Raw genomic sequence first — 25,743 nt, forward strand, 5'->3', positions numbered from 1 at the left:
GCTCCGTTCTCGTCTCTGGGTCCGGTTTCATTCACTCTCCCTGGTCAGCCCCAATTCAAGGGCGGTGGGCACTGTCGGGGTCCTGGGTGTGCACCCAGCCAGGCCTCCAGGGCCGGCGCCTTAAACTCTGCCCGAAGCGGGACCTGAGTTTAAAAGGCCTTTCTTATTTTTTTTTAATATGTAAAATATATATTTTATTGATTTTTTACAGAGAGGAAGGGCGAGGGATAGAGAGTTAGAAACATCGATCAGCCGCCTCCTGCACACCTCCCGCTGGGGATGTGCCGGCAACCAAGGCACATGCCCTTGACCGGAATCAAACCTGGGACCCTTCAGTCCGCAGGCCGACGCTCTATCCACTGAGCCACACCGGTCAGGGCTGCAGCAGCCGTTCTTATGGTCACGAGGTAAATGTCTCACCCCACCTGCATGGGGATTCCAGGGGGGCTGAGCCCCCTCCGGCTGGGAACCCTAAGGGCAGGGCCAGGGTCCGCCCCTGCCGCCAGGAAGGCAGGTCCCGAGGGGATGTCCCGGGCCCCTCCCGTGCTCATCGGGGGGATCCGCGGGCGGGGCCAGGCCCTCCCGCCTCCCTCCGGGCTGACAGCGCCGCGGATGGAGCCTTGGGCTCGGGCTGCGCCAGCCGCCGACCCGCGGGAGCCGCCGTCGCTGTTCCCGCCCGGGGGCGGGGCCTAGGCCTGGAGCCCTCGGTGAGGGCGGGGCTCCGCCCCCAGCCCCGAGCCCGCGGGGCTGGACCAATGGGAGCGCGTCTCTCCGGGACCTGCCTTGGGGGGGCGGAGCGAAGCCGCGCAAGCGCAGGGCGCGCCCGGGCGGGCCGGCTGGCTGGGAAGATGGCGGCGGGAGCCCTGGCCGCCGCCGCGGAGCGGGCCCCGGGCGTCCGGAGAGCGCGGGCAAGGGCGGGGGCCGGGCCATGAGCACGCCGCCCTCGCGTCCCCGAGCCGCGGAGCCCGCCCGCCCCTCGCCATGGCGCGGCTCGCGGACTACTTCGTGCTGGTGGCGTTCGGGCCGCACCCGCGCGGTGAGTGCCGGGGGCCGCAGAGGGTCGGCCGGGGCGGGCGGGCCGAGGCCGCCGGGCCAGCGTCGCGATCGTCCGGGGCACCTGCCGCGCCGGGTCGGGCCCGGAGGTCCTGGGTCCGAGGCGGGCGGTGAGATGGATCGGGCCGCGCCTGCCGCCGCACTCGGGGCAGAGCCGGGTCGGGCAGCGCCTCGGCGTCGCCGGGATGAGCGAGGCCCGGGCGGTCGGCCTCCGACTCCCAATGGGTGGGACGGGCTCCCCGCCTTGGCCGACTGCCGGGTGGCTCTGCCTCAGGCGACACGATCTTCCGCTCACGAGCCCCTCCGCTGACCCCGGTGCCTCCGGCCCGAAGCACAGGCCCGGCGCGGGGTGTCTCAGGCCCAGGCGGTTGGGCGGGGTGCAGGCGAGGGCGAGGGGCTCAGGGGATGCTTCACCTAGAGGTGGTGTTGGAGCTGGAGCTGGAGGGTTTCGGGAGGAAATGGGCGAGAGAGAAGAGCATTCCTGGCAGAGGGCCGACGTCCTCAGGCCTGCAAGCCCAGCCCGGGGCGGGGGTCAGCGTGCTGCCTGCTGTCCGTGTCCGGGAGGGCCTGTCTGCGGTCAGCGCCGTGTCCAGAGCCCTTCAGCGCAGGGACAGGAGAACCCAGAGCCCGGCCATGACATCAGCACCCGGGGAGCAGCGCCCTGTGCCAGGCCCTGCACAGCCCTTTGTGTGCCTGACCTCACTCTCGCAGGGCAGCCCACCCAGGTCTCCCTGCTGGTGCCCCGTGCGCAGCCGGCTCGGGGAAGAGAGGCTGGGTGCCTGGTCCTAGACCCACTGGAGGGGCTGGCCGTGCTGTGGGCAGTGTGTCGTCGGGGATGGCTTGTGGTCAGGCTGGGCTGAACCCTGAGCCTATCGCCCACCCTGCTGCTTGTCAGTCCTGCTGTTAGTCACCACCCAGGACCCAGACTTCCTCTCCTTGCCTGCTGGGCCCTGCGCACTGCAGACCCTGCTCAGGGCCCTCCCGCTCAGGACTCGCTCCCCCTCTCTGTTCCCGTCTGTCTGAATGCACCCCTGACACCGTCCGTGTCTGTGGGGAGCGTGCCTTCTCCTCCAGAGGTGGAGTTCTCACGGGCAAGAACCATTCTGCACACGGTGGGTGCACTGTCAGTGGTGTACAGGCCAGAGGGGTGCATGGGATCCAGGGAGCAAGGCTGGCCCCGTGTGAGGGTGCTGGGCGGGGGCTGCGTGTGCAGAGCAGGTCTGGAGGCTGATGATGCTGAAGGTGGGGTGGGTAGGGCCCGAGGAGAGAGCATGCTGGCGGTGTGACAGCAGGTGTGGGGCATTGAGGGTGAATATGAGGGAGGCATGGGTGGGCTCCATAACAAGCTGGCTGTGACACGTATGTGCTCACAGGGTATGCACCCCACATGTATGTGCCCTTTGAGCAGGAGGGGAAGGCTGGAGCCCACAGTGCCCACTTACCGTAGTGGCAGGAAGGAGTGATTCCCAGGCTGTCCACTGCCTTGGGGGTGGGGCTCTGGAGCCCCGGGACCCCTGCTCCAGGCTGCTGGCCAGCCACCAGCCGCAGGGCTTCCCTGGCAGGATCTGCCCATCCCTGTGAGGAACAAGCCCACGAGCGGGGTGCCTGCCCTGGGGCCCAGGGCAGAGGAGCACTGTGTGGGGTCAGCAGTCCCTGCTTCGCCACTTGCTAGCTCTGTGACCTTGGGCCGGTCTTTAGGCCCTCTGCACCCCAGTTTCCTCATCTGCAGATGGGATGAGTCATGCAGACCTGCCAGGCTGCCATGAGCATGAGATGGACACACACATGAAGCTGTTCACATGGCGGCTCCAGGAAGTGGTGGGTGTCTTGTTAGTGGCGAGCGGCAGGTGTGCGGACACCCCTAGGCACAGACGGAATGGGCACCTCCGTGGGAGGAGGAGGGGCCTTGCGTGCTGGAGGCCTAGGACATTAGGGCAGGGATGCAGGGTCCTTGGGTTCGGTGGAGGCGTTGGGAGAGAGGACCTGGACATCCTGCCGGAGTTGTGGATGCAGGGCCTGTGCTGAGTCCCAGAGTGTTGCCAGAGGGAGGAGGGAGGGGGGAAGGAGGGGCCCCTTCTTTCATCGAAGAGGGTGCATGCCCCCCCTTGGTGAGTGGGAACACCTCCACACCAACACAGGCACCCTGGGCTGGTCTGGGAACATCTCAGGTGCCAGACAGATCCCTCTGTCCACCTCCCGGCCTGGGAGGGCCCTGGCAGTGTCTGCTGACAACGCCACGTGGCCAGTGCTGGCTGTGTCTTTGGGAGCCAGAGATGCACTTGACCTGACCAAGCGTCTGAGGGACTAGGGGCCGGACCCTCCTGGTCCCCCCCTGCCCCGGCATCTGAGGAGACCCCCTTCCATCCCATGGCCTGGCCTCTCGGTCCTGACTGAGCTGAGCCGCCACATTCCTGTGCCCATGGCTCTCCCCACCCCTGCCCTGCCCTCCCTCTGGAGCAGGTTGGGGCTGTTTGGGTGGCCTCGGTTGGTTCCCAGCCCCCACCTGGGAGGCGAAGGGTCCTAGACCTCGGGTCTGGCCTGACTGAGGAGGCTGCGAGCAGTGGTTATGGGGCTCCAGAGCGCCCAGCCCCTCTACACGTCCTGTGTCCTGCGGAGTGGGGTGGGGGGGGGAGGGAGCAGCAGGAGGGTGCTGCCTGCCTTTGCTCTTCCTATGGCTGGGCTGGTCCCAGGGCGTGTGCACCTCCCTGGCCTCTGCCCACAGTGCAAGCTAGCCCAGGCGGCCTCCAGGCACTGAGCCTGGCACTGGTGACGGTGCTGCCAGCAGATGACAGAACGCATGCCCTGTGTTCTCCCGCCTCTCGTCAGCCTCAGCCCACACGGGACTGGCTGCCGGGATGTGGCTGTGGGAGGAAGCTCTGGTCCCTGTCTGTGTCTCAGGGGACCTAGTGCCCTTCCTCCTAGCGCGCGCGCGCGCGCGCGCACACACACACACACACACACACGCACACACACACACACCCGCCATGGGACGCAGGGCTGCGCTGGTCCCTGGGGTAGGGGCAGCTCTGGTGGGGCAAGGAGCAGCAGCAAATCACCTCCATTGCCACAGGGCTCCCTCGGATGGGGGTGCTGGGAGACGTGGCAGAACCCACCCTTGCCTCAGGGTGTGGCCCACAGCCCAGCTGCAGCCTGGCCCCTGCCAGCACAGACTGAGGTGTGGGCTGGGGTCTCAGAGGGGTCAGGAGAGCCAGGCCTCTACCTCGTGTTCTTCCAGGGAGGCCTGCATGCCTGGAGCCCCGGGCCCCGGAAGCTGCCTGCACTCTGACTGAGGAACCTGTTTGCTTGTGGGGTGTGAGTGGGGCTGGCCGTGGGCGGATGGTGGTGTAGCCAGTTGTGTGCATTCCGCGAGCCCTCATTAGGCTGTGGTCTGTGCCAGGCTTAGGTGTGCGCTGGATACACAGACGTAGCTTCTTGCTCACGGAGCTCCCATTTGGCCCAGCCAGCCAACAGGTGTACAAGAATCAGGGGTGTGGTGGAGGGAGGCAGGTCCTGCAGGCCCAGGCTCGGGCAGCAGACATCTGCCTGAAGGAAGGGACGCAGTTTGGGCTGAGACCTGGAGGTCAAGTTTGGGGTCATGGTGGTCCAGAGAAGGTGCTGGTGACGTGAGCACCCCTTGCCCTGCCCAGCCACCTGCCCCTTAGGTAGTTGGGACAGTTCAGGAGTGTCTCCAGGGGTTCTTTGGAGGGTGCAGCCCTGCAAGGAAGAGTTGACGTTTCATAGATGAGATGGATGGGGAGGGAGGGGGCGGTGGACAATGCCAGCTGCTCTGTCCACGTCCTGGGGGAGAGGCTGCTGAGAGAGCTGCCTGCCTGGCCTGGGCGGGAGGCTGTGGGGCAGAGCTGCACACACCCCCTTCCTTCCTCCGCCTCTGCCTCGTGGCAAGAGCTGGGTGAGCCCTGGGTGTCAGCCAGACCTGGGCCCAGATGTGGTTTGGAGCCCACACCAGTCAGCCCTCCAGGGAGAGCTTGGGGGAAGGAGCCATCCCTTAGGGCACGCCAGCCGGGGCCGGGCAAGGGTGGCCCTTGGGGGGCTGGAGGGACCCAGAGGCTTTGTCTGGTGGGCTGTGGGCCTGTGTGTGTGACACCAGCAGACACCTGTCCCTTTCCCCCACCTCGTCTTGTCTGCCACCTCATCTCCGAGTGAGTGTCGTGCTGGGGGGGGCGGGGGGCGGGAAGCAGGAAGCTGAGGTTTTGTGAGTCAGGCCCCTCACCGCCACCTCCAGCGCCACCTCCAGCCAGCCGGAACCTCCTGTTGCCGGCCTTGGTGCTGCCTCAGGACCAGGAGGTGGTCTCTTGAGCGGGCGCTTTCCGACCTCAGGACCCTGCCCTCTGCTGCCCTGGGCAGTGGCGAAGCTGCGCCGAGCGGGGAGGGCCTGCGGGTCGTGTGTGGGAGGGGAAGGCGGGAGGCTTGTGTTTTCCTGGTTCACTCTGCTGCCCTGCGGGGCGGGAGCTGGAGGAAGAAGAGACTGTGTCCTTTCTCCCAGAGTCCCGAGAGGCGAGGGTCCCCAACAGGGCCCGGTCATGCCTCCGGTTTGGCTCTGGGATGAGTAAGAGCCGCTGGTGTGACCTTGACCTGGGGCAGTGCCTAGCTCGGAGTGGGGGAAGTAGATGAGAGGGGCTTAGTGGGCCCTGGGGTTCCAAGGAGTGGATTGGTCTCTGGGGAGCACCCTGTGAGTTAGGCTGGCAGGCAGCTTCCCCAGAGCACAGCAGGGACATGGGCCTCCTCGCTGGCCCTGGGGTGGCTGTGTGCACAGTGGCCTCCTGTGCCACCCTCAGCACTCCTCAGAGCTCACTGGCACTCCTTCAGGGGGTGCTCTGTCTCTGAGGCCGTGGGCACAGTGGTCTTTCCCCTGCCACAGACAATGCGTTGAGACCTCTGTGCCTCTCAAGTGAGCCTTGGCTGGCGGGTGAGGCAGAGCCAGGGAGTAGGGCTGGGCGCTGGGCTGCCGGGCGCCCACTGTCCTGGTGCCTACCTGTCAGGCTGGGGCATCGTGAGGGCCTAGTGCCGAGGCTGGGGGTTGGCTGGAGGACAGTCTGGAAGGATTGTCCCCTGGCTGGAGGGGTGTGCTGTGCAGTCGGCTGGCGTGCAGGCTGCAGGTGGGTTCTGCGGGGCAGGGGGGGGTGGGGTGTTGACACTGGGGCCAGGCCTGGGAGTGGGAGTGAGACAGAGGCCCCGGTCCCACAGCAGGGCTTCTCTCTGCCCTCTGGTGGCCCTGGGATCTGTGGATGCCTACTGGCCTCTCTCAGGATTATTTTTAGGGAAATTATAGGTGTGGGAGCTGAGGCTAGCCTGGTGCCAGATGAGGACGGGGGCGGGGACGTTTCCACCCAGGCTTCCAGGCTCCTGCCTGGTGGGAGCGGGGGTGGTGGTGGTGGCAGGTGCTCTGACCACCTGCTCCTGTCCTCAGGGAGTGGGGAAGGCCAGGGCCAGATCCTGCAGCGCTTCCCGGAGAAGGACTGGGAGGATAACCCGTTCCCTCAGGGCATCGAGCTGGTGAGTGAGGTGCTGGCTGCTGGGGGGCCAGGCCCCGCCCGGGACAAGGAGATGTCTGAGCTGCTTCAGAGGGTGGGGGGCAGGGCCTCTGGCTTGGCTGGCAGGGTGCTGGGTTCCCACATCCTGTCATTCCTCCCTCCTCACTACGGGGACCATGTCCTGCCCCACAGGGTCTTCACCCCACCTAGGCTATTACTCCCTTTTGTGGGGGGTGGGTGAGGTCAGGAGGTGAGGTACACCCTGGTGGCCCAGGGAGGTGCTAGCTGCTTGCTCTGGAACCTGGCATCCAGACCCTGGCTGTGTGCATGCTCCGTGGCAGGGTGCAGAGGGAGCTGACCTCTGACCCCACCTTCCCACAGTTTTGCCAGCCCAGCGGGTGGCAGCTGTGTCCTGAGAGGAACCCACCGACCTTCTTTGTTGCTGTCCTCACTGACATCAACTCCGAGCGGCACTACTGTGCCTGCTTGACCTTCTGGGAGCCAGCAGAGCCCACGCAGGTCAGCTTGGGGCTGCGCCCCTACCCCTGCCCCTGCCCCTGGGGGTGTCTCCCTGTCTGCGGCTGTCCCGGCGCCTAACCCCATGGAGCCTGGAGTTTCCAGAAGAGTCACCCATGTCCTCCCGCTGGGTTCATTGGACCTGCCTGGAAGCCGGGCGAACAGGCTTCTGTCCACAGGAAGCCGTGTGCTCGGAGGACGCTGCTGGGAGGGAAGAGGAAGCCGACGAGGGAGGCTCAGGGCGACTGTCACCTGGCACGTCCGGCCCGCCTGGCCAGCTGTTCGCTCCAAAGACTCTGGTGTTGGTGTCTCGGTTGGACCACGTGGAGGTGTTCAGGGTGAGGCGGGCAGCCAGGGCACGAGGCAGGGCGTGGGTCTCCCGCCAGCTGCTGCCATGCTCCTCTGTGGCTCTTGCAGAACAGCCTGGGTCTCATCTACACCATCCACGTGGAGGGCCTGAACGTGGGCCTGGAGACCGTGGTCGGGAACCTGCTCACCTGCATCATCCCACTGGCTGGGGGCTCACAGGTGGGTCTTGAGGCAGCGGCTGGGCCCTCCTTGCGCCCCTGGCTGTGGGGGGGGGCGGGGGCTGTAGGCACTCCACAGTCTAGCCTGGGCGGAGCGCGGCCCCAGGCCTTGTGTGTCTTGGTGCACTGCCAGCTGCCATCCTTCCTTGGCCTGCCTGCTCGCCTGTGTGTCCGTGTCTCGCCTGTCTCTCTGCCTGGCACCTGTCAGTGTGTCTGTCCTCTCGCTCCTGGGGGTGCTGTCTCTGGATGCTCAGCCTCTCTGTCCGAGCCGCCATGTGCGAGTGTGTCTAACTGTGTCTCTCTGCCCGTCTGTCCTGTGCAGCTGGACTCTGTTGAGGACGGAGTGGTACGGACTCTTTGTTTCTTCTGCCCACCCAGGCCCGTCCCTGCCCCAGGTCAGCGGCCCCGAGCTCTCTGGGCAGCACTGCTCGGGCCAGCAGAGGCTGGTGTGGCCTTTCCCTCGGGCCTGCCACTGCCCCGGCCAGTCCCACCTCGGGCCCTGTCGGCCCCCCAGGCCTGCTGAGGCCACGGAGCTCTGGGCTGACTCGGGTCTGGGCCGGGCCCCTGAGCACCGGTCTCTCTCTTCCCACAGAGAACCATCTCTTTGGGGGCGGGTGACCGGCAGGTCATCCAGACCCCACTCACTGACTCCCTGCCCATCAGCCGCTGCAGTGTGGCCCTGCTCTTCCGCCAGCTAGGTGAGCCCGCTGCCCCGTGCGCCAGGCCTCCCTTCCCCCCACCTGGCCGGGGTCAGAGGTTGAGGCTGTCACTGTACGTGGGGTGGGGCGGGGCCTGCCAGCCTGTCCTCTCCCTTCAGGCATCACCAACGTGCTGTCTTTGTTCTGTGCTGCCCTCACCGAGCACAAGGTGCTCTTCCTGTCCCGGAGCTACCAGCGCCTCTCAGACGCCTGCCGGGGACTCCTGGCCCTGCTGTTCCCGCTCCGATACAGGTGCCTGCCCCGGGCCCCTGCTGCCGCCTGGTCCCTCCGCCCAGCCCCCTCCTCTGTGGCACCCACCTCACGGAGCCTGGCCTTTGCAGCTTCACCTACGTGCCCATCCTGCCGGCGCAGCTCCTGGAGGTCCTCAGCACGCCCACGCCCTTCATCATCGGCGTCAATGCAGCCTTCCAGGCAGAGACCCAGGAGCTGGTGAGGGCCATGCTTGTGTTCGCCCGTGCTCCAGGCCCTGCTGGCTGGACTGCGGGTCCCTGACCACACGCCGCCTTTGGTCCGCAGCTGGATGTGATTGTGGCTGACCTGGATGGAGGGACGGTGACGGTCCCCGAGTGTGTACACGTTCCACCGCTGCCGGAGCCGCTGCAGAGCCAGACCCACAGCGTGCTGAGCATGGTGAGGCCGGGGAGGGCGGGGAGGGCGGGAGGACGGGGGCTCAGTGCCTGGGCTGGTGGGCCTGACTGCGCTCCTCTCCGCTGCTTAGGTCCTGGACCCGGAGCTGGAGTTGGCGGATCTCGCCTTCCCACCCCCCACAACATCCTCCTCCTCCCTGAAGATGCAGGTGGGGTCATGCCTTCCTGTGCCTTCTCCTTAGGCCTGCCGCCGGCACAGTGCAGTGCGCCCACCCTGCGGCGGGTCACAGGCCGCGGGGGAGGGGGGGCGCTGAGCTCCGAGGGCCCCGGGCAGGAGTGGTGGTCAGTGCTGTCGCAGGCACCCCTGCGCTCTGTAGGGAGGGGGCTGGAGGGAGAGGAGGGTCTGAGGCACCTGGGGAGGCCTGGGCAGGGCCCACACAGGGTTTGGGTTCGAGGAGGTGTGGAGCCTGGAGTGGGTGGAGGGTGAGGGCTGCCTGTGCAGGGGCTGGGCACTCACCTGCACTCACCTGTGACCAGGACAAGGAGCTGCGGGCTGTTTTTCTGCGGCTCTTTGCTCAGCTCCTGCAGGGCTACCGTTGGTGCCTGCACATGGTCCGCATCCACCCGGAGCCTGTCATCCGCTTCCACAAGGTGGGCATCAGGGCGGGCACGGCGGCGGGCAGCAGTCAGTGCCTGTGGGCTGACCTCCTCGTGCCCCCCAGGCAGCCTTCCTGGGCCAGCGTGGGCTGGTGGAGGACGACTTCCTGATGAAGGTGCTGGAGGGCATGGCCTTCGCAGGCTTCGTGTCGGAGCGCGGGGTCCCCTACCGTCCTACGGACCTGTTTGATGAGGTGTGCCCTGCCCCCTCTGGGAGGAGCCCCCACCCCTCCCCAGTCTGGTCAGGGCCTGATGCTGCCTCTCCACAGCTGGTGGCCCATGAGGTGGCACGGATGCGGGCGGATGAGAGCCACCCCCAGCGGGTCCTGCGCCACGTCAAGGAGCTGGCGGAGCAGCTCTACAAAAACGTAGGTGGGCGGCCCAGGAGGCCACTCTGCAGCCCCAGCCCTGGGAGCTCTGGGAGCCCTGGTCTGCCCGCCCACACTCCCTGTGCCCCCCAGGAGAACCCGTACCCCGCCGTGGCCATGCACAAGGTGCAGAGGCCCGGGGAGGCCAGCCACCTGCGGCGGGCGCCCCGGCCCTTCCCCCGGCTGGATGAGGGCATGGTACAGTGGATCGTGGACCAGGCCACGGCCAAGATGCAGGGAGCACCCCCCGCCGTGAAGGCCGAGAGGAGGACCACCGTGCCCTCGGGGCCCCCTATGAGTGCGTAATGGGGTGGAGGCCCTGAGTGTGGCCCGGGTGGGTGTGAGGTCAGAGGTGAGTGCGTTCTCTGCTCCCCAGCCGCCATCCTGGAGCGGAGCAGCGGGCTCCATGGCAACAGCGCTCGCCGCCTGGAGGTGGTTCGAAACTGCATCTCATACGTGTTCGAGGGGAAGATGCTCGAGGCCAAGAAGGTGAGGGCGCTGGGCGTGGGGGACGCTGGTGTGGGAGCGCTGGGCCCCCGCCGGGTCTGCTTACCTTCCGTCAGCGGCGGGAGCTGGGCTGGCAGGGAGGGCAGTGGGTGCCAGGGCTCAGGTCACCCCACCTCAGTGGGGTTCAGTGAGAGCCATTTCCTTCAACTTTCTCTTTTTATTAAATTCATTGGAGGGACGTTGGTTAATGGCTCACGTATGTTTCAGCTGTGCACTGTGACACGTGACCTGTATATTGCGGTCTGTGACCATCACCCAAATTCAGATCATCTTCCATCACCATATACTTGGCCCCTTTACCCTTTCCTGCAGCCCCCACCCCCCAAAGGTTTCTCCATCCTTCACAAAACATGTTGGCCCACGTGTGTTTTTTTAAAAAACTGATAGAAAAGGGGACCCCCCCTCACTGCTGTGGTGGTGCTCACGACAGCTGGGGTCTCGGGACAGCTGTCTGGGTTCCTCCTGCCACAGCCACGTGGGCCCCGGGGGCGGCAGTTCCTAGTTTCCCAGTGAGCAGCAGGCTTGTGCTTGGATGCAGAGGCCTGGCGAGCTCACTGAGCTGTGCTGTGCTGTGCTGTGCTGTGCTGTGCTCAGGGCCCGTCTGCGCACTGGCTGGGGAGCATGCAGTGCAGCCTGCATCCTCCTGTCTCCGCCTACACGCGCGGTCGTGTGTGGAGCCCTGAAGCCCCAGCGCCTGGACACCTTCTGAGGGTCCTGTGTTTACAGCCTGGGACCCGCCTCTCCAGGGCACAGTTGATGGTCCCTGTGTAGTCACATGCCCTCCGCCTCTGTGCTCCATCCCCAGCTGCTCCCGGCCGTGCTGAGGGCCCTGAAGGGGCGTGCGGCCCGCCGCTGCCTGGCCCAGGAGCTGCACCTGCACGTGCAGCAGAACCGCGCCGTCCTGGACCACCAGCAGTTTGACTTCGTCGTCCGCATGATGAACTGCTGCCTGCAGGTGAGGCGGCCGGCACGGGGCCCGCAGGGTGCCTGGCACTGCCAGCGGGTGGGGGAGGCCCTGGTCTGTGGGTGGGTGCTGGCTTGTCCTTCCCTGAACCTTTGAACAGCCCAGGGCAGCCTGGGGAAGGTTCGGGAACCAGAGTGGTGGGTGCCCTGGGAGGCGAGGCATGGGGGAAGGTCTGATGGCTCTGGCGCTGCCGTAGGACTGCACCTCCCTGGACGAGCACGGCATCGCTGCCGCTCTGCTGCCCCTGGTCACTGCCTTCTGCCGGGTGAGTGCTGGTGGCCCCGTGTGCCCCCCGCCCCTTCCCGCTGCCCCTGCTGACACCCGCCTGGCCTCTGTAGAAGCTGAGCCCGGGGGTGACGCAGTTTGCGTACAGCTGCGTGCAGGAGCACGTGGTGTGGAGCACGCCCCAGTTCTGGGAGGCCATGTTCTACGGGGATGTGCAGACCCACATCCGGGCCCTCTACTTGGAACCTGCCGAGGACCGAGACCCCTCCCAGGTGCACGGAGACCCCTGGGCCTGGGAGGTGGGGGGGCGGGGGAGGGCTGGCCCGTCCCGGCTCACCCTCGGCTGTGGCAGGGCTGGGAGGAGCCTGCAGAGGAGGAGCGCTCGGCCCTGGATGTGGCATCCGAGCAGCGGCGTCTGTGGCCCATGCTGAGCCGCGAGAAACAGCAGGAGCTGGTGCAGAAGGAGGAGAGCACGGTGTTCAGCCAGGCCATCCACTATGCCAACCGTATGAGCTACCTGCTGCTGCCCCTCGACTCCAGCAAGAGCCGCCTGCTGCGTGAGCGCGCGGGGCTGGGCGACCTGGAGAGCGCCAGCAACAGCCTGGTCACCAGCAGGTGGGTGGGCCTCCATGGGCCTGCGGTCGGGGGGGGGGGTGCTCGGTTGTGAGGCCTGTACCCACCATGCCCTCCCAACCCAGCATGGCAGGCAGCGTGGCCGAGAGCTACGACACGGAGAGTGGCTTTGAGGATGCAGAGACCTGCGACGTAGCTGGGGCTGTTGTCCGCTTCATCAATCGCTTCGTGGACAAGGTCTGCACAGAGAGTGGGGTCACCAGCGACCACCTCAAGGGGCTGCATGTCATGGTGCCAGGTATGGGGGGTCTGGGTCTGGAAACACTCCCCGTGGGCCCTGGGCGTGGCCCCGGGTGAGGACTGCTGTCTCCCAGACATCGTCCAGATGCACATCGAGACCCTGGAGGCCGTGCACCGCGAGAGCAAGAGGCTGCCCCCCATCCAGAAGGTGCGTGGGGCCTGGCGGGGCGGGGCGGGGCCCCGGGGCCTGGGCTGGGTCCTGAAGTGCCGCTTCTGTGTCTGAGCAGCCGAAGCTGCTACGGCCTCACCTGCTGCCCGGTGAGGAGTGTGTGCTGGACGGCCTGCGTGTCTACCTGCTCCCCGACGGGCGTGAGGAGGGCTCCGGGGGCAGTGGGGGTGGCCCCGCAGTGCTCCCGGCCGAGGGCGCCGTCTTCCTCACCACCTACCGGGTCATCTTCACGGGGATGCCCACCGACCCCCTGGGTGAGCCTTTGGGCATGCCTCTGCCCTGCCCACACCCGGGGCTTTGGAACGATGGGACGCGCCCTGCCTCTCCTTCCCCCGCTCGGGTGCAGGTCACCGCCTCCCTCCACCTGCCCGGCCCCCTGAGCCCTGGGACCCCGAGGTTGGGACCTGTCCCCTCCCGTCCCCTGACTGTGCCGCCTGTCGCAGTGGGGGAGCAGGTGGTGGTCCGCTCCTTCCCGGTGGCTGCGCTGACCAAGGAAAAGCGCATCAGCGTCTTGACGCCCGTGGAACAGATCCCGCAGGACGGGCTGCATCTGCGCTCCTGCACGTTCCAGGTGGGCCCGCGGGTGGGCAGGGTGCAGTGGGTGATCTGCCAGCTTTGGGGGCGCTCCTGTTTGCTCTACGGGGCCCCAACCTTTGAGTCTGTGTCTGGAGTGTGCTGCATAAGCTCAGCACAACCCACACGGACACAGAGGAGGAGGAAGCGCGGTTAGAGGCCACGCCCCTCCGCCTTACAGCCACACTGGCCGGTGGCGAGGGCCCACGTGCCCTGTGCTGGCAGCGCTCCCCTGGGGCGACACACCCGCCAGCCCCAGGTGTGCACAGCGCGACGCAGAGGCGAGGGGGCCCTTCACAGCCACGCTGGGCCTTCCCCCGACCCCCAGGCCCATCTGGTCGCAGGGCGTTGACCGTCCGTCCCGTTAGGAAGGCACAGGGTTTCCTGTAGGCTCGCCCGCCTCTGGTCGTAGCCAGGCCCGGGGCCGCCCAGACCTCAGAGGCCTTGTGTCTGACGCAGCTGCTGAAGATGGCCTTCGACGAGGAGGTGGGGTCCGAGAAGGCCGAGCTCTTCCGCAAGCAGCTGCACAAGCTGCGGTACCCGCTGGATATCAGGAGCACCTTCGCCTTCACCCTGGGCTCCGGGCACACGCCCGGCCGGCCGCCCCGCACCACCAAGGACAAGGGTCCCTCTCTCAGGTGTGGAGCGGGACGCCTCCCAGACCGCTGGGTGAGGCCCTGTGCCTGTCTGCTCACTGCTGACTCACCCCAGGACCCTGTCCCGGAACCTCGTGAAGAACGCCAAGAAGACCATGGGGCGGCAGCACGTCACTCGGAAGAAGTACAGCCCCCCCAGCTGTGAGCACCGGGGCCAGCCCCCCGAGGACCAGGAGGACGAGATCTCAGGTAGAGTGGGCAGCCCGGGTGGTCGGGGGAAGACCTCTGTGCAGAGGCTCTGGTGCTGTGGGGGTGACGACTCCTGTTGCCTGGCCTGCCCAGTGTCCGAGGAGCTGGAGCCCGGCACGCTGACCCCGACCTCGGCCCTGAAGCCCTCCGACCGCATGACCATGAGCAGCCTGGTGGAGCGGGCCTGCTGCAGGGACTACCAGCGCCTGGGCCTGGGCACGCTGAGCAGCAGCCTGAGCCGCGCCAAGTCCGAGCCCTTCCGCATCTCTCCGGTCAACCGCATGTACGCCATCTGCCGCAGGTGCGTGCTGGCCTGGGGCCTCCATCTCCAGCCGGTGGGCTTTAGGAAGCCGCGGGCTGGGATGCTGCCTGCAAGCCGCCTCACCTCACGCCCCTCCTCACAGCTACCCGGGGCTGCTGATCGTGCCCCAGAGCGTCCAGGACAATGCGCTGCAGCGCGTCTCCCGCTGCTACCGCCAGAACCGCTTCCCCGTGGTCTGCTGGCGCAGTGGGCGCTCCAAGGCTGTGCTGCTGCGCTCAGGGGGCCTGCACGGCAAGGGTGTCGTCGGTCTCTTTAAGGCCCAGAACGCGCCTTCTCCAGGTACCCTTCCTCGTCCTCACGCGTGCCCCGTGCCCCATGCCCCGTGCCCGCTGCAGCTCTGCCTCCTCCCCCAGGCCAGTCCCAGACGGACTCCAGCAGCTTGGAGCAGGAGAAGTACCTGCAGGCCGTGGTCAGCTCCATGCCCCGCTACGCTGACACATCGGGCCGCAACACACTCAGCGGCTTCTCCTCAGTCCACATGGGCAGCCATGGTGAGGGAGCTCATGGGCCAGAGGACTTTTTGGGGTCATGGTGACATTTATGGAGGGCAGGCCATTGAGGGGGCAGAATGTTTAGGGTCTGAGACGAGGGAGAAGGCCCAGCATGGGATCAGGTAAGTGCCCTGAGCCCCTGCTCTGACCACTCCTATCCCCCCACTGCGCTCCCCGACCTCCTGGTCGTCCCTGGACACAGCTCTCAGAACCCCGTCTGGTCCCGTCCCTCCTGCATCCCCTCAGTGTCCCATGGCCCACTCCATCCAGCCAGCCTACCTCTTGGCTTCTCTCCTTATCTGTCCTGGCCCCTTAGGCCTGGTCTGCACTGGTCTCCCCATCCCTTCCCCACCATGGCCTCCTCCGTGCACACTGGACCCGCTGTCCCCGGTGGTCCACGCCCTCCCTCTGTCCACGCCGGCCCTGCCCAAGAGCGCGCCCTCTTCTGTGGCTCTGCCCTGCACGCAGAGAAGGCCTCAGGCCCTGAATGTCGGGCGGAGGGCCTAGGGGCCATCAGTGCACCCTGCCCGTTGCTGCAGGAACACTGGTGCAGGCTGGCCCCTGTAGAGGGGTGGTCTGGCCTCCTGGGCAACAGGTGGGGAACCTATTGAGGAGGTGAGCCAGGTGGGTGCTGGGTTCGGGGAGAGGCTCAGACGGGAACCACCCATGAGGGCCTCATTCTGTAATTAGGGAGGAGGGTCCTCCTCGGGGGTCACACTCCAAGGCACTTACTTCTGCATCCCCCTTCCCACCTGATCCCATAGGCTTCTGCCTGACCCCGACCCCCCCACAGCCCCCCCCACCGTGTCTAACCTTGTCTCTCCCGTCTGCCTCCATTTCTTCCACCTGACCCCGTCTCCATCTGACCCCATCTCCCCACCTGACCCCGTCTCCATCTGACCCCGTCTCCCCACCTGACCCCGTCTCCATCTGACCCCGTCTCCCCACCTGACCCGTTTCCATCTGACCCCATCTCCCCACCTGACCCCGTCTCCCCACCTGACCCCGTCTCCCCACCTGACCCCGTCTCCATCTGACCCCATCTCCCCACCTGACCCCGTCTCCCCACCTGACCCCATCTCCATCTGACCCCATCTCCCCACCTGACCCCGTCTCCCCACCTGACCCCATCTCCCCACCTGACCCCATCTCCCCACCTGACCCCGTCTCCCCACCTGACCCCGTCTCCCCACCTGACCCCGTCTCCCCACCGACCCCATCTCCATCTGACCCCATCTCCCCACCTGACCCCGTCTCCCCACCTGACCCCATCTCCATCTGACCCCATCTCCCCACCTGACCCCGTCTCCCCACCTGACCCCGTCTCCCCACCTGACCCCATCTCCCCACCTGACCCCGTCTCCCCATCTGACCCCATCTCCCCACCTGACCCCGTCTCCCCACCTGACCCCGTCTCCCTACCTGACCCTGTCTCCCCATCTGACCCCATCTCCCCACCTGACCCCGTCTCCCCATCTGACCCCATCTCCCCACCTGACCCCGTCTCCCCATCTGACCCCGTCTCCCCACCTGACCCTGTCTCCCCCTGGCTGCTGTGGCTCAAGTGCCACATGAGGGCCACTTCTCCGTGAGTCCTGCCCGGTCGGTGCAGAGGGAATGTGGTGCTCACTTCCTGGTCAGGCCTTCCTGATTCCCTCCATCCCTACCCTCGTGCTTGTCCGCGTTTTTCTCTGCAGTTAACACGCTGGGGTGACAGGCAGGTTTGGGGGGCTGGTGGTACTACCCACAGGCCAAGCCTTCCAGAAGCCCGTACGTCATCCTTGATTCTTCCCACTCTGCCCACCCTGAGTCCCCGTCTGCCACCCTCCACCCCTGCCTGTGGAGGAGAGGCTCCAGGTGCATGAGGGCCTCGCCTGCCCCTCCTGCCCTCACACGCTTCCTCTGCTGCCTGAGCAGCCTCCCTCCCAACCTGGCCTGTGGCCTCGGCCCACTCTTCAGGGCTCATGTCCCCTGTCTGTCACCACTTGCTGGGCACTCGGGACAAGGGGCTGGGAGCGGGCAGCCAGCCGCCTGCTGGGTGCTCATGGGGATGTCCTCTGGGGCACAGATCTGACCTTCTCACTCCTCAGCGTGCTCTAGTTCGTGGCTTCTGCTTTCCACATCAGAGGCCACCTTTGCGTGTGATTGTGGGTACGCTGTTGCACTGCCACCCACCCTCCCTGGTGCCCGCCTCTCCCTGCGGCCACCTGGGCATTTCTGACTGTCCACAGCCTCCTGGTTCCCCAGCTTCAGGGCGTGGCCTGTCGCCCTCGCTGCTCACCTCAGCTGTGCGCAGAGCAGCCCCGGCTCTGTCCACATGACAAGGACACGCCACGTCCTCCTGGGTGTGCCTCCTGTCCCGCGTGGAGGGGCTGCGTGGGGCTTGTCTGGAGACCGCTCTCGTGGGCAGGGCCCTGTCCCTGCTGCCTCCTCAGGTGGCCAGGGCGGGGTGCAGGCTTTGGAGCAGCTGCCTGGCGAGGTTTCCTGTGCCTCTAGCTGGGCCAGACCAGCCCATGAGCCTCGGGCCTTCCTCCCCGGGGGCAGCACCACTCAGCCCGGTGCTGGGGCTGGGCCACCTGTGTCCGTGACTGAGCCGTGCTCCCTGGTTGCTGCTGGGAGAGGCTGCTTGGTGGGATGTGCTGTGAGCAGCTTGGGGCCGTGCCCGTGTGGTCCAGGGGCCCAGGGACAGGCCGTAGAGGAGGTGTTTGAAGGGGAGCCCAGGGTTCCTGCCTCCTCTGACCCTGCCTACCTGCCCTAGCCAAACGCTCCCTGGCCTCCCCCAGAGGCCCTGGGCCTCGGCGCGGACCCTGCTGTCTGGGGCTCCTGCGGGGCTTGGTGGAACCCAGTCCTGCATGTGGCCCCTTTGGTCCACAAGACCCCATGCTGGGCACACCCGTGGGCCTGGGCCAGGCCTGAGCCTTCTTTCTGCTGTGCCCCCAGTGCCCAGCCCCAGAGCCAGGGTCACCACGCTGTCCAACCCCATGGCGGCCTCGGCCTCCAGACGGACCGCACCCCGAGGTACCGTACCATCCACTCAGGCTGGCTCCCCACACCTGGCACAGATGCCCCCGTGTGACTGAGTCATCGTGGGCACTAACGTCCCCTCACGCCTGCCACTAACGCCCCACACGACAGACTGGCATAACCCAGCCCTCCCACAGCCCTGGGCACTAACCTGGCACCCGAGTCCTGCCCCTGCCCCAACACTGACGCAGCTCAGGCACCGCAGGGTCCTGCTGGCCTCCCCGCCTCCCCGGGAGCTCAGCCCCAGGTAAGTGGTGCCTGGCCCAGCTCGGGGGCTTACCTGGTCTCTCCGTGCAGGTAAATGGGGCAGTGTTCGGGCCAGCGGGCGCAGTGGTGGGCTCGGTGGTGATGTGGGCTCCCGGCTAGCAGGCAGAGACATGCTGGGCCCCCCCCAGGCGAACGGGGCTCCCCCGGACCCAGGCTTTCTGCGGCCCCAGCGTGCAGCCCTCTACATCATTGGGGACAAGGCCCAGCTCAAGGTGACTGGTGGGGGCAAGGGGCCAGGTGGGGCCTGGAGCCGGGCAGGTCTCACCATGCTACCCTCCTCCAGGGCATGCGGCCAGACCCCCTGCAGCAGTGGGAGCTGGTGTCCATCGAGGTGTTTGAGGCCCGGCAGGTGAAGACCAGCTTCAAGAAGCTGCTGAAGGCGTGTGTCCCGGGCTGTCAGGCCTTCGAGTCCGGCCCCACTTCCTTCCTGCGCTCGCTGGAGGATTCGGAGTGGCTCACCCAGGTCTGCACTGCCCCTGCCCCAACTGTGGCCGAGGGCCATCTGGGGGTGAGGAGATGGGGAGGGGCTTCAGGCTCCCCCGGGTGCTGGGCCCTTCACTCACTGCTGCCAAGGGCAGAGGAGGTCTTGGCTCACTTATCCAGTAGGATTGGGCCCTGGGAGGGAGTGATGGCCACTTCCCACCCAGGTCAGGGCCACTGCTGTCCTTTGCGGGGTGCTGTGCATCCCAAGGATGGGCCACCTCTCCAGTGCTGGGGGCTGGGGAGGGCAGGAGGCAGCAGGGGCCGGCTCTTCGCTGTGCCTACCTTGCCGGCCACCCTGGGTGCATTGCCCACCTGGCTGCCCTCCTGGGGACGTGTGGGTCCGGGCTGGTCGGGCTGGTCTGAGCCTGCTGGTCCTGCAGATCCACAAGCTGCTGCATGTGTCGGTGCTGGTGGTGGAGCTCCTGGACTCGGGCTCCTCGGTGCTGGTGAGCCTGGAGGACGGCTGGGACATCACCACGCAGGTGGTGTCCCTGGTGCAGCTGCTCTCGGACCCCTTCTACCGCACGCTGGAGGGCTTCCGCCTGCTGGTGGAGAAGGAGTGGCTGTCCTTCGGCCATCGCTTCAGCCACCGAGGGGCCCACACCCTGGCCGGGCAGAGCAGCGGCTTCACGCCCGTCTTCCTGCAGTTCCTGGACTGTGTGCACCAGGTGAGTGGGTGGCTGTGGTGGAAGGCTGAGCCCCCGGGTCCTGGTCGCTGGCTCCTGACCCCTAACCTCTGACCCTGCACAGGTCCACCTGCAGTTCCCCATGGAGTTCGAGTTCAGTCCCTTCTACCTCAAGTTTCTTGGCTACCACCACGTGTCCCGCCGCTTCCGGACCTTCCTGCTGGACTCGGACTATGAGCGCATTGAGCAAGGTAGGGTGCGGGTGGTGGTTGGGGCAGGGTGGGTGGGGGCTGGCTGGTGGGGCTCAGTGCTGCCCCCTGCAGGGCTGCTGTACGAGGAGAAGGGGGAGCGCAAGGGCCCTCAGGCCTGCAGGTCTGTGTGGGAGTATGTGGACCGGCTAAGCAAGAGGACGCCCGTGTTCTACAACTACATGTATGCGCCCGAGGACACGGAGGTGAGCTGGGCAGGGCCTGGTTGAGCAAGTGGGCTTCTCCTGGCCCAGCTCCTCATGCCACACCTGCCCCCAGGTCCTGCGGCCCTACAGCAACGTGTCCAACCTGAAGGTGTGGGACTTCTACACCGAGGAAACGCTGGCCCAGGGCCCCCCCTACGACTGGGAGCTGGCCCAGGTGTCCCCGGAGCCCCCGGAGGAGGAGCGGCCTGACGGGGGTGCTCCCCAGAGCAGGCGCCGCGTGGTGTGGCCCTGCTACGACAGCCGTCCCCGGGCCCAGCCCGATGCCATCTCACGCCTGCTGGAGGTACGTGCGGGCCCCACCCACCGCATGCCCTGACATGGGTGTGCGCGTATGTTGTGTCCAGTGGCCCTGCCCTTCACCTGCCTGCACACCTGCCCTGGATGCAGGCAGTGGTGACCGGGGCTGTCAGGAACCCGGGTTCTCTGGGCATGTGCACGCTCCCTGCCGCCAGGTGTCGGCCCTGAGGGAAGGCAAGGTTCTCCCAGGTCCTGGTGCGCCAGCTCCCACCCCTCTTCTGGTTCACCTGCCTGTGGCTCTGGGAGCTTGGGGTTGACGCTGGGCCTCCTCTCCTTGGAGGTCATGTGTGCTGTGCCTCAGTAATCGGGATCTATTGGGGCCAAGGCCCTGGGACAGGGAAGAGCCCTGTGAGCTGGGGGCTGGGGGCTGGGGTGGAGGGACACCCAGCAGTCAGGAGGCCCTGGGCAGGCTGACTGAGTGGCTGTGGGGGACTATCTCAGCATCTTGGAGCATGTTTCCTTGTGGGGAGGGGAGAGGTGCTAATCCCCTCGTCTCAGGGAGGTGGTCGTGCAAACCAACAGGAACAGGGTTCAGCAGGGCCGCACTGGGCCTGGCCTGAGGGCACCTGCCACCAGGGACTCGGGGAGCACAGGGCCACGGGTTTGTGGGTGAAGGTGACCCACAAGCACAGGGAACAGAAGAGAGTCCCACTTTCTCTCTGGGAACACGAATAGACTTGGGGTCTGGAGTGAATTGTGCCACTAACTTCCTTACAACCCACACCCGTGTGGCACGTTCTTGTCTATACTTTGACTTCGATTGCACGTGCCTTTACATTTAATATGTGTTTCTTTTACTCAGAATGTGGTTGCGTCTCATCTATTCTGATGGTTGCTTTTATTGGAATTTTTACTCCGTTTACACTTAATTGTTGATGTGGTTTGGTTGAAGTCTAGCATCTTATTTTCTACTTAATTTTTGTGTCCCTTTCCTAACAATTATTTGTTCGTTTTCCGTGTTTATTTTAGCGGCTTTTGAGCTATTCCTCTCTTGTTACTTTCAGTGGTTGTGAGGGACCACAGTGTCCTCCCTTACCCATCCATGGTTTCAGTCACCTGTAATCAACTATGATCCAGAAATAACAAATGAAAGATTTCAGAAACAACTCATAAATTTAAATTGCGCATTATTCTGAGTCGCAAGATGAGTCCCTGCAGCACCTGCTGTCCTGCCCAGCACCAGAACCCTCCTCCCTCCCGCTCCCCCCGCCGACGCGCCTGCCTGTTAGCCACGGAGTCGTCACCTTGGGTGTCAGATTGACTCACAGTATTGCAGTGCTCGGTTGAAGTCACCCTTGTTTTACTAAATAACAGCCCAAACCCATTCACATAACTTCCTACAATGCATGTCAACTTTAATATTACGACTGGTAATCTCTCAGAATGCCTAATTTGTAAGTTAAAACTTACCGCAGGTATGTTGTGCAGGAGAAAACATAGTATACATGGCAGTTTGGTGTACTGTTCACGGTTTCAGACATCCCCTGGGGGTCTTGGCATGTGTCCCTGCGGATAAGGGGATGACTGAACAATCTTGTCTTGACTTCTCCGTGCCACCTTACACACGGACCCAGTCAGCAGCACCCGCCTCACCACCCCTCTGTCATGTGGTCATTCTGCAGTTCACTTCACCTGGGTTACAGACACACTCTAGCGGTGGTGTTTACATAGTCAGCCTGGTTTTGAGGAGATTGGGACGTGAAAAAACCTCTGTAGTTGCCATGTTCAGTCTTCTTTGCTCTTTGATTGTAGATCGGATCTAGTCTTATCCCCGTCGGCCTAAAGGACGTGGACTGTTTCTTGTAGTGCAGGTCTGCCAGTGGCAGTTTCCTCAGCTTCTGTTCCCCTGAAAATGTCTGTATTTATTAAAGGGTGTTTTCTGTGTGTATAGAATTCTAGATTGACAGCTTTTTATACTCAGTAGTTTAAAAATATCATTCCAGATGTTTTCTGGCTTGTAGTGTTTCTGATTAAAAGTTGGCGCTCATTCTTATGCTTATAAACTGCATATAATACCCCCCCCTTTTTTTTTCTCTTACCACCTTTAAGATTTTTCTCATCATCTTTGTTTCAACAATTTGACCATCACATGGTTTTTCTGTGTTCATTCTGCTTGGAGCTCTTCATTCTGCTTGGAGCTCTTTAAGCACCTTAAATCTATGAGATGATAGTTTTCATCAAGTTTAATACATTTTAGGCTATTATTTCTTTTGAAAGTTTTTTTCTTCACAATTCTCCCTTCTTTCCTCTGGGACTTGATTTTCCCAGTCATTTAGTCTGTTTTCCCTCTTAGCTTTCCTCTCTGCAATTCATTTTGGAGCATTTCTATTACTTTGTCTTCAAGTTTATTTCTCTTCTTATGTTTATGTGCGCTTAAGCCTATCTGATTTTTCATTTTAGATGTTTTTCAGCTCTAGAATTTTTTTAATAGTTATATTCTCTGGAGAGCTCCCATCTGTTCAATCATTATGTCCATCTTTTTCTTTAAATCTTAAAACATTATAACTCTTCCTTTTCTTGTATGGTAATTATAATACCAATTTCATTTTGGGGGCTGTTTCTTTAACCTTTCCACTAAGTGTGAATCTCATTTTCCTGCATTTTTGCTTGTCTGATAATTTTTTATAAGCTGGACATTGTGGGTTCCATATTGTTGAGCTTTAGGAATGTGTTGTCTTCCTTGAAAGTGTCTTGAATTTTATTCTTGTAGGCAGCTAATGGGCCTGTGTGTCAGCTGGTCTTTCCTGGGCTTGTTCCTCAGCTTTGTTAGGGCAGTTCGAGAGACACCGTCACTCTGGTTCAGAGGAGCCCTGCTCCACAGACGTGGCCTCTCCTGGGTTTCTCGCAGCGCCTGCTCCGGGTGTTCGGCATTCCTTCATCTCCCCGCAGTGTGTCCCCTCCAGGCTTGGCTTTAGCTCACAGCTCCTTAGTAGCTGCTTAGGCCTCGTGACATCTTGCCTGGCACGTGGCAGTTTAGTTTGGCCAAACACTCAGGAGGCCTCTGTGTGGTTTCTGTGCCATCCCTCCTCTCCATCGCCGTCTCCCCAGCCTCCTGGTGGCTGCCTCCGCAACTCAGCCCCTCGGTGCTTGGCTCGGGCTCTGCCTCCCGGTTGTGGCCGTGGCCCTGGCGTCACCGTCTCAGGGCCTCTGGCCGCACTTGTCCAGCCCATGGTTGCCTACAGCGGCTGGTCAGGAGCTGGTCACCGTTGTGGCCAGAGGTGGACGTCCCGCCTTCGAGGGCACGTCCGCGGGCAGTTTCGTTGTTGCGTTCTGAGCGAGCATGCCTCTTTCTGGCAGGGATCGGGTTTCTCTGCATTTCAGCCATTCTCCTGCCGTAGCCTGCTTGGATTGGTCCTGCCCTGATTTTGTTGTGACGCCTCTTGCTTGTTTGGTATAACTTCCAGCTGAAGTTTTGATTTTGCACCTTCGCGTCCCCCCCCCCCCCCCCCCCCCCCGCTTCTCCTCTTGTCCTGTTACACACGTTAGCCCTCTCCCGTTGCCTGTCCCAGGCTTGGTGCTCCTTCTGAATAACGCTGGCTCCCTCATTCTCCCCAGGAGCTGCAGCGGCTGGAGACCGAGCTGGGCCGGCCCCCCGAGCGGTGGAAGGACCACTGGGATCGGGTGAAGGCTGCCCAGCGCCTCGAAGGCCGGCCAGACGGACGTGTGAGCGGGGGGTGGCTGTTGGGGGTTGGGTGGGCTTGCTGCCAGGAGGTGGTTCAGGCCGCCTGGCACTGACACAGGCCCATCTCTTGCCCCCAGGGCACCCCCAGTTCTCTGCTGGTGTCCAGTGTGCCCCACCACCGCCGCTCGCTGGGTGTATACCTGCAAGAGGGGCCTGTGGGTTCCACCCTGAGCCTCAGCCTGGACAGTGACCAGAGCAGTGGCTCAACCACATCCGGCTCCCGCCAGGCCGCCCGCCGCAGCACCAGCACCCTGTACAGCCAGTTCCAGACAGCTGAGAGTGAGAACAGGTGTGAGGCAACACCCGCGGGGCTGGGGCCTTTCAGATCACGGAGCAGGTGCCCTTGGGCAACTTCTAGTCATTGTCGGGGGAAAGGACTGGTGGGGGGACCCGATGGTGGCTTGAGCATCAGCTCAGTTGCTGGGGACACGATAGTGGCTTGGAAGGGGTTTGGGATATAGAACCAGTGACCATAGCCCAGCCCAGGTGGCTGCAGAGCAGAGGGACAGGGCTATGGGCTCCGTGAGGGCAGGCAGGGTGCCAGGTGAGGTTGAAGTAGGTTCCCGGTGAGGCCAGGGCCTGGGGAGCTGCTGGGTGTTCCTCCTCGTCCACGGCACCTGCTCTGCGCGCGGGGCCGCTTCACGGACACCCGAGGCTCTGATGTGGGGGGCCCTTCTCCGCTTTTCTGGGTACAACCCAGGCTTTTCTGGGGCTCCCTGGTCAGTGCTCCAGCCTCGGGTCATTTGGGGACAGGGACCTTAGTCTTGCTGCTAGGACCGGCCAGGAGGGGAGGGGACGGCTGGGCCTGGCTGGGCTGATGGCCCCGGTCCACTGCCAACGCAGGTCCTACGAGGGCACCCTCTACAAGAAGGGGGCCTTCATGAAGCCCTGGAAGGCCCGCTGGTTCGTGCTGGACAAGACGAAGCACCAGGTGAGTGGTCAGTGGGCACGGGGTGGGCAGGGGTGAGGACCTGCCCTGACTTCCTGTCCCCCTCAGCTGCGCTACTACGACCACCGTATGGATACAGAGTGCAAGGGGGTCATCGACCTGGCGGAGGTGGAGGCCGTGGTGTCTGGCACTCCCACCATGGGCGCCCCCAAGACCGTGGACGAGAAGGCCTTCTTCGATGTGAGCTGTGACCAGGGTGCAGGAGAAGGCGGGCGGGCGGGCGGGCAGGGGGACGCCGTGGGGTGGGCCGAGGACTCAGCTGCCCACCCTCCCCAGGTGAAGACGACTCGTCGTGTTTACAACTTCTGTGCCCAGGACGTGCCGTCGGCCCAGCAGTGGGTGGACCAGATCCAGAGCTGCCTGTCAGACGCCTGAGCCCAGCCCTTCTTGGCTGCGCTGTGTCCAGTTACAGACCACTAGGGGTGGGCAGGGCCCCCCGGCCATGTTTACAGCCCCCACCCTTGACAGTATTGAGGCCCAGCCCCCGAATTTGTGTGTACAGCCCCTGCCAACCCCACCCTGCCCACCCCGCCCGCCTGGCCAGCTCTGACTTATTTTGGAGTCCTGGCTGAGCGTTGGCGGGAGGCGCCATGGTACAGCCCTCTCGGTGGGCCTGTAAATAGCCCAGCCCTGTCCGCGTGGTGGCCCCGGCGGCCCGCAGGCACCGTTCCTACAACCAGAGTCTATAAAGAGAACTAACTATGTGCCACCCGCCTGCGTCTCCTCAGCTTCCCAGAGGAAAGGACCCAGGTCGGCCGTGTGGGGGTCGAGCACTCGGCCAGGTTGTCCACAGCCCTGGGCGGCTCCGTCAGGCCCCGGCTTGGGCCTTGCCATCGTCCCCCTGGCCACGGGTGGCTGTGGGGTCACACAGCCTGAGGACGTCCCTGGTGCCGATGAGGCAGTGGTTTCCATAAGGGGAGGTGGAGTCGGTCACTTGCATGGCTCTCGGGAGGCTGTCCAGAGGGCGGACTGGGCGGAGGGGCTGGAGGATGGGGTCATGGGTCCATGCTGGTCGCTGATCAGGGTGCCTGAGGATGTGGCGCGGGCATGGC

At 64.3% G+C, this 25,743-nt stretch overlaps 1 protein-coding gene across 4 annotated transcripts; it reads left to right on the plus strand.

Moving 5' to 3' along the window:
• Positions 1–836: 836 nt before the first annotated feature.
• On the plus strand, positions 837–25,387 carry SBF1 (SET binding factor 1). 4 transcript variants are annotated; one of them, XM_079774319.1, is made up of 41 exons: positions 837–1,036; positions 6,482–6,567; positions 6,927–7,064; positions 7,241–7,399; positions 7,479–7,589; positions 7,911–7,934; positions 8,181–8,286; positions 8,406–8,538; positions 8,628–8,736; positions 8,824–8,937; positions 9,026–9,103; positions 9,432–9,545; positions 9,617–9,745; positions 9,821–9,919; positions 10,013–10,217; positions 10,296–10,408; positions 11,232–11,381; positions 11,587–11,655; positions 11,729–11,887; positions 11,968–12,230; positions 12,314–12,486; positions 12,563–12,636; positions 12,716–12,911; positions 13,101–13,228; positions 13,690–13,868; positions 13,942–14,075; positions 14,169–14,376; positions 14,480–14,676; positions 14,751–14,888; positions 17,829–17,906; positions 18,210–18,391; positions 18,463–18,642; positions 19,043–19,330; positions 19,413–19,539; positions 19,612–19,742; positions 19,816–20,046; positions 23,616–23,723; positions 23,820–24,031; positions 24,586–24,673; positions 24,740–24,871; positions 24,968–25,387. In XM_079774319.1, the coding sequence occupies exons 1-41, from the start codon at positions 982–984 to the stop codon at positions 25,064–25,066; spliced, it is 5,697 nt and encodes a 1,898-aa protein (XP_079630445.1). In that variant the 5' UTR covers positions 837–981; the 3' UTR covers positions 25,067–25,387. The 4 variants fall into 4 exon arrangements, with proteins under 4 accessions (XP_079630445.1, XP_079630447.1, XP_079630446.1 ...); XM_079774321.1 differs by lacking the exon at positions 17,829–17,906; XM_079774320.1 differs by lacking the exon at positions 7,911–7,934 and having other exon boundaries at positions 24,968–25,386.
• Positions 25,388–25,743: the final 356 nt, after the last annotated feature.

The sequence above is a fragment of the Cnephaeus nilssonii genome (genome assembly GCF_951640355.1).
Source record: "Cnephaeus nilssonii genome assembly, chromosome: 6".
Classification (NCBI taxonomy): Eukaryota; Metazoa; Chordata; class Mammalia; order Chiroptera; family Vespertilionidae; genus Cnephaeus; species Cnephaeus nilssonii.